The sequence below is a fragment of the Cryptomeria japonica genome, chromosome 10 (assembly GCF_030272615.1).
Source record: "Cryptomeria japonica chromosome 10, Sugi_1.0, whole genome shotgun sequence".
NCBI classification, from domain to species: Eukaryota; Viridiplantae; Streptophyta; class Pinopsida; order Cupressales; family Cupressaceae; genus Cryptomeria; species Cryptomeria japonica.
The window spans coordinates 116,565,091-116,572,605 of record NC_081414.1 but is presented as its reverse complement, the minus strand read 5'-3'; the positions used below and the strand labels follow the sequence as shown (position 1 = coordinate 116,572,605).

The window sequence follows — 7,515 nt, the reverse complement described above, 5'->3', positions numbered from 1 at the left end:
ATTTAGTTAAAACTGGCAGCTTTTACTCTTTAAATACAACAAAGGCCAAAATTAACATAAGCACTATTAATAGTGCAACGGTTGACCACCATTTTAGGAGGCCAGTGGTCGGGGGTTCAACACCCTCCGATCTTGCTTTTCCAGCATAGGCGGTGGGATAAGTTTAAATTAATTCAACCAACTATTAATAGCAACGACATCATGTGGTGCACCGACAAAGGATGAAATTATGAGGTAGGTGGTTATGGGTTCGAATCCAATTTTGGTGTTTAGCTGCAACAACAAACTATGTCCCTTTGAGGTTCCAGGTGTTTATTTCTAGAGTATTGGAGATAATTTATTTTATCCTCCGGATCAAGCCTCCCCACTGAAGAGCTTTCGGACCTCCGAAAGTTTGACTACTCAGAAAGTAGGTGAGGGTAAAGTTCCCTCACTTTACCAATCTCCATCCATCTTGCTTTACCAGGGTGCATCCCTTTATGTCCCACTTTAAGGTATTCAACACCACCTCTTTTTGAAGATCTGATGTTTCTGTCCAGGATGACATCCTTTGGAAGTTCTGACATATACTCAGGTGCAAGGTCATCAACTGAAGGAACTTGAATATTAGCCTCTTCATCGAATATCATTGGAGGCTCGTACAACTTCAGATTTTCTACATTTACAACTGAGTAAATTTGCATATATGGAGGAAGATTAAGGCGAAAGGCATTGGTACCGATCTTTTCCAAGATCTCAAAGGGACCATATCTGATAGGCTTAAGCTTCTTACCTTCACCTTGCATCCTTTCCTTGCTGATATGTAACCAAACACGATCACCAACCTGAAAATGATGATCTATGTGATGCTTGTCATGGCGAGCCTTGTATTTTGCTTGGCTCTACTCCAACTGTGCTTCTACTGCCTGATGGATTGCTTGGACCTTCTGGATGAACTTTAAAGCCCTTTCTGCATCATGGCGTCCATCTACAACATCGTCCTTTCCAAAAGCAAAGTCCATTGGTGTCTTTGGCAAGTAGCCGAAGCAAGTCTCAAAAGGAGACCTCTTTGTAGAAGAATGTGCTGCATGGTTGTAAGCATGTTGCACATAATGAAGATTCTCATCCCACAACTTAGGATGCTTGCTACAGTAACCTCTAAGCAGATGAACAACTGTCCTATTGACTACCTTTGTCTGTCCGTCAGTCTACAGATGGAAGGTTGTACTCTTCTTCAGCTTGGTGTCCATGAGTCCCCACAAAGATGTCCAAAATTCCCCTAAGAATCGAGAATCTCGATCCGATACAATAGAAGTAGGTAACCCAAAATGAACCCATACAAATTGGAAGTACATATGAGCTGTTAGTTCAGTAGTGACCTGTTTCTTACATGGCATTAAAATACACATTTTGCTGAATTGATCAACAACAACATACAAATAATCATGTCCCTTCATAGACATAGGTAAACCTCCCACAAAGTCCATAGACACACTTTCCCATGGACGAGATGGTACAGGTAATGGTGTGTACAAACCCAGTTTCCTGTTACTTGGTTTACTGGTTGCACACATTACACATCCCTTTATATACTTTGTAACAGTTTCTTGCATACGAGGCCAGTAACAATACTTCTGTAATTGAACCAATGTTTTACTTACCCCGAAATGTCCTGCAATCAAAGAGGTATGTGCTTCTCGAATCACCTGTGCTTGTTCATCTTTAGGAAGACATCATTTACCCAAGTGGTACAACAAGTTATCCTGCACATGGTAATCTTTTTCTTCTACATGTTTACGCTGGATTAAAACTGCATATATACCCTTAAAGTTCTCATCATTAGCATATTGTTCCTGAAAACTTTCATGAACCATGGAACTATTTTTAAGGATTATCAAAGCATTCTTAACTGGAGGCCTAGGAGCATATCTGCTACTTTGTTATGGGCACCTTTCTTATACTTAATCACCAAATGAAACTGTTGAAGAAAACCCATCCACCTAAAATGCCTACTTTGTTGCAGTTTAGACTGTGAGTGCAAATACTGAAGTGGCTGATGATCGGTGTGGATTACATTTTCTTTGCCCATTAAGTAGTGTTTCCATTTCTTAACACTCTAAACTAAAGCATAAAGTTCCTTATCATAAGTGGGATAGTTACTTACTGCTCCCGAAAAAGTTTCAGAGTGGTAGCAGACTGGTTTACCTCCTTGCATGAGTACAACTCCCATGGCAAACCCGCTAGCATCTGTCTCGATCTCAAATGGTTGATGTAAATCTGGTAAAGCCAGAACTAGTGCGGTGCTCAACTTTTCCTTCAAAGTGTCAAAAGCCTTCTGTTGTGGACCTCCCCATTGAAAAGTTGCCTTCGTACTGGTCAATGTGTGCAATGATGAAGCAATAAAAGAGAAGTTTGCAATGAACTTCCTCCAATACTGAACTGCACCTAAAAAACTCTTGACTTCTGTGACTGTGCTTGGCTTAGGCCATTTTACAATACAATCGACCTTCGCAGGGTCTACTTTTAGTTGACCATTCCCTACGACATAGCCTAGGTACACTAAGGATGTCTTAGCAAACTCGCATTTAGACATCTTTACAAAAAGTTTTTCTTTCCTCAATACATCAAGGATTTTTTTAACATGAATTACATGATCTTCCCAAGACTTGCTGAATACAAGAATATCATCTAGGTAGACTATGACAAAATCATCAATAAAAGGACGAAAGACATCATTCATGACTCTCATGAATGTAGCTGGTGCATTACAAACCTCGAAGGGCATAACCAACCACTCGTAAAGTCCTTGTTTTGTCTTAAAAGCAGTTTTCCAAATATCATTTTCTGCAATTTGTATCTGATGATATCCACTACGCAAGTCTAACTTAGTGAAATAAATTGCATGTTTCAATTGATCAAGTAAATCATCAATTCTAGGAAGAGGGTACCTGTTCTTTACCGTTATCTTGTTCAGAGCCCTATAGTCGATGCACATTCTCCAAGTCCCATCTTTCTTTGGAACCAACACAATAGGAGAACCGCAAGGAGATGTACTAGGACGAATAACTCCTCTCTCAACCAGCTCTTGAATTTGCTTTTTGATCTCTTCATTTTGCAAGACTGATAACCGGTTCATGCCAATGTTTGGAAGTGGCACATCCTGCTGCAACTGGATCTCATGTTGTATCTCTCTCTTAGGAGGCAATCCTTTTGGTTCCTAAAACACGTCATTGTAAGCGGAAATAACTTTGACCATTTCAGCCTTATGTTTAGGATCACATCCTTTAAATGCCTCAGATGTTTCATTTTCTTTGGCTTTAACAAGCATTAATACAAAGTTCTTACTAGAGTTGACTAACCTTTTCATCTAACCAACATTAACTAGTGCAAGATTACTCTTTACCTTGTGTGCCCGTACAATGTATTCAACCTTATCTTTAAAAAGATGGTATTTGTTCTCCCCTCTATAGAAGATAGCTTGTCGATCATACAAATAGGGACTCCCAAGTACAAGACCACAAATATCTAAAGGGACTACATCAGCTTCTACCTCATCTACAAAGTTTGCAGTGATAGCAAATCTTATCTTACATTGTTTAGTTACTTGCAATTGTGCATCATTGCAAACCCATCCCAGAGGGTATGGTTTCGGATGAGGTATTGTATTCAAGTTAAGCTTTTTAACAATTTCTTCAGATATCAAGTTAACTTGAGAACCCGTATCAAATAATGTATCAACTTTAGTATGTTTGATAACAACCCGAATATGAAATAATTCATTCCTTTGCTTATCATTCTTAGGAGTAGAATCTTTACTTGTACTTGCACTTATATTAGAAGAACTTGTAGCTGATGAGAGAGATCTACCTTTTTCTTTACCTTGGATTCCGGTAGCAACGATCTTTGTCTCATCTCCAGAGTTAGATCCAAGATCCTGTTGAACTATAGCAGCAGTCTTTTGTTTGTCTTTGTTTCCACCATATCTCTTTGGCCTCTTTTCAGGGTGCAGCTTCCAGCACCTAGAATCATCATGCCCTTCTTTCTTGCAATGTGAGCATGTGGGTTTTTCACCCTCTTTCTTCACTGTAGTTGTCTTTTTCCCCTTCCCTTTGTTTTGGGATTTGTTCTCAGACTTAGATGGCTTCTTATCAGACTTATCAATAAAAGAACCCTTACCTCTTGACTCTAGGTGTGTGGCTTGAACACAAACTTCATCTAAGTTACTAGGATTCAAGACCAAAATTGAATGTCTCAGATAAGAGTGAAGACCACCTACGTACTTAAGCAACGTGTCCTGGGTATACAATGGAACATTTAATGCAATAGCCTTCTTTCTGAATTCATGGGTGTAATCCTGGACAGACTGACCTTTCCCTTGCCTAAAAAGTTGCCAGCTCATCATTAGCTGTTGCATATGGCCTAGGGGATAGAATTGCTTCTTGAGAGCATTAACAAAGTCTGACCAAGTTAAATTGATTTTACCATGTTGTGAAGACCCATCCCGAATTCTACTCTCCCACTAGGTTAGAGCTGTACCTCCTAACCGAAGAGTAGCTAACTGGATCCTCTCGGCATCATCTAAGAGGTTTTGGACTCTACAATAGACTTCAACCTGTTGAATCCAATCATCTAATTTTTCAGCATTCAATTCCCCACAATACTTTGGTAGATCAAATTTTACATCCAATTTAATTCTAGGCTTATGTGAACTCTTGACAAGAGAAGAAGACTCGGAATGAGTAGAAGAGGGAGAAGACGAGGAAGACGGAGAAGAAGGAGATGGAAGTGTTTTTGGAGGCTCATGGTCACCTCCTGGTCTTTTTCCTTTGTTCTCACGAGCTGCATGTCTTCGCATCTTGTCCTCTCTCTCCTATACTAAAACTTGTACAATGGTTTCCAAATTTTGAAGAGTCTTCTGAATACTCTTGTCTTCGGAACCTTCTCCACCACCTTTTCCTTCCATCTGTGATGGTGGATTAGTTCTTCGTTTTCCGATCTCAGGATTATATTCTTCAAGCTTTCCTTCACCTCGTTGAATCCTGGATCTTGTTAGCATTCAATTCTGCAATACTAGTCAAACAAAGCTCCGATACCAAACTTGATCTGATTAGGATTTATGACAATTACAGACAAATGCTTAACAATATTACACAAGTTAATTCAAAGCTTTAATTTGAGCGAATTAACATAATAATGCTTAAATGAACAAAGCATAATAAAGGTAATGAACTAAAAGAAAGAGAGTAGAAAGATAGAAGACAAAACACAATTGATAACGAAGTTCATCCACGGGTCGGACTACGTCTCCGGGTCCTGTTCCAATAGGGGGACCGATTCAATTAGCTCCAAAATCAATTACAAATGTTACAAGATGTTCCCTTCAAGCACAATGGCAAAATTATTCTCCAATGTGCAGGGATAATCAACAAGTCTTCAAGCTCATAATCTCCTTCTCATCACCTGGATGATTTTCAAAGGCCTAATACCCCCTTTTATACATAAAATAAGCCATACCATAATATATCCCTCTTATGGCAAAAATAAATCCGTTCCTAACCCCTTTCTACTTGGTTAATTCGGAAGCATTCATTGGAGTAGTTTGTTTTAACTAATATTCCCTATTTAGTTAAAACTGGTGGCTTTTACTCTTTAAATACAACAAAGGCCGAAATTAACATAAGAACTATTAATAGTGCAACGGTTGACCACCATTTTAGGAGGCCAGTGGTCGGGGGTTCAACACCCTCCGACCTTGCTTTTCCAGCATAGGCGGTGGGATAAGTTTAAATTAATTCAACCAACTATTAATAGCAACGACATCATGTGGTGCACCGACAAAGGATGAAATTATGAGGTAGGTGGTTATGGGTTCGAATCCAATTTTGGTGTTTAGTTGCAACAACAAACTATGTCCCTTTGAGGTTCCAAGTGTTTATTTCTAGAGTGTTGGAGATAATTTATTTTATCCTCCGGATCAGAATTAGAGTTAAATCTTGTAATCCAGAGAGTTGTTCTTGACAGGGTGAGTCTTCTATAACGTACTCTTTCAGGAGGTGTTTAATGAATCTCATTTACATTGTAGACAAATAAAAAATTGAATTCATAATCTGAATTATCTAAAATGTCATTAGAAATTGAATAAATTCAATCTTATTTATAACCAACTATTTCCTTTACAATCCCACGCATTTCTATCTTAAGAAGTTTAGTTTAGTTTCACAAGTGCAAGTTTTAAAGATTGATAGTGGTTTTTGAAACATTCTTAGTATAGAATCTGGGATTATAAACTTAAAATTATATACAGTTATTTAATGAAGTTTGGAACTTCTTTGTGGGTGTGTTATATAGAATTAATTTAATAAATTGATTCTATATGCAACATTACGAAAGTTTACTTTAAAAATAAAATTCTTAGTGTTCGTAATTTGGTGAGTATGTTATCTATAGAAAAAAGTGTCATGAAAAAAAGTTTGAGAAACAAACTTTAAACAAGATTGAGAGAAATACAAACAAACCATAAATTATAATCTGAAAAGTTGTTTTCAACATTGTTTTTTAAAGAGCTTTAATGAATATTTTAAAAGAAAGTTCAAGAGAGATTAAAATATTTCAAATTATATTAGTATATTAGTTAAAGAATTCCTTGGATTATTTATATATATATATATATATATATATATAGAATAGTTAATTGATATTTTATCTTATGTTGTATGGACAAGTATTTTTGCTAAATCCACAATGTATGCACGGAAATTATTTATTTAATCGTTAATTAGAATTAACATGTTAACCACCAAAACCTATCTAATTAACAGATTCCCAATACAAATAAATGAAAGCATGTTCTTAAATCCAACAACAAAACGAATGAAAACATTAAAAACTCCCTATTGAATTCGAACGTTTTGCTTCCATTGGCCTTCTAATTCTTGTGGTATGTTGGCTCTCAGAGTCGCAAGCTATGGAAGACCTATAGAATGTTAGCATGAGAATTTGAAGATAGTGGTTGTTTAAAAAAGGGAATTGATGTCAAATTTATAGATTCAAGAGTCTGATTTGGATGGTTGAGATTCACTAGAGAACTGAATCGATCAATGGTGGAGATTTCATGTGACAGGTTGGTGGGAGAGAATTACTCATGCTAACTAGATCTGATTGATAGATCAATTGGCATGATTGGAGAGATAACTGGTTTGATTGGAGAGATAACTGGTTTGATTGGGAGTTGAATAGAATTGATGGATCAGTCAAAGAATTTGATTGAATAGTTAAAAGAATTGATTGATCAGATGACTAAATTGATTGATTAGATGACTAGATTGATTGATTAGTCCAAAAAAGGTGATTGAGAGTTAACTGATTAACCAAAAAAGGTTGTTTGAGAGTTGATTGCATGTCAGTGGCAATTAGAATTTTGGCATGTGCTGTGGGAAATTAGAATGAAATGCAATTTAATTTGCATTTTGATTTTCAAAAATATCAAATGAAATGAAATTAATTAGAAGAAATTTGAATTTAGGAAAATTTGAATTA

The 7,515-nt window shown here is 36.8% G+C and overlaps 1 protein-coding gene across 1 annotated transcript; it reads right to left on the bottom strand.

Annotated features, from left to right (window-relative positions):
- Positions 1–398: 398 nt before the first annotated feature.
- Positions 399–785, bottom strand: LOC131072517 (uncharacterized). The gene has a single exon (XM_058008690.1). It carries the CDS (start codon positions 783–785, stop codon positions 399–401), a length of 387 nt encoding a protein of 128 aa, XP_057864673.1.
- Between the last annotated feature and the right edge of the window lie 6,730 nt (positions 786–7,515).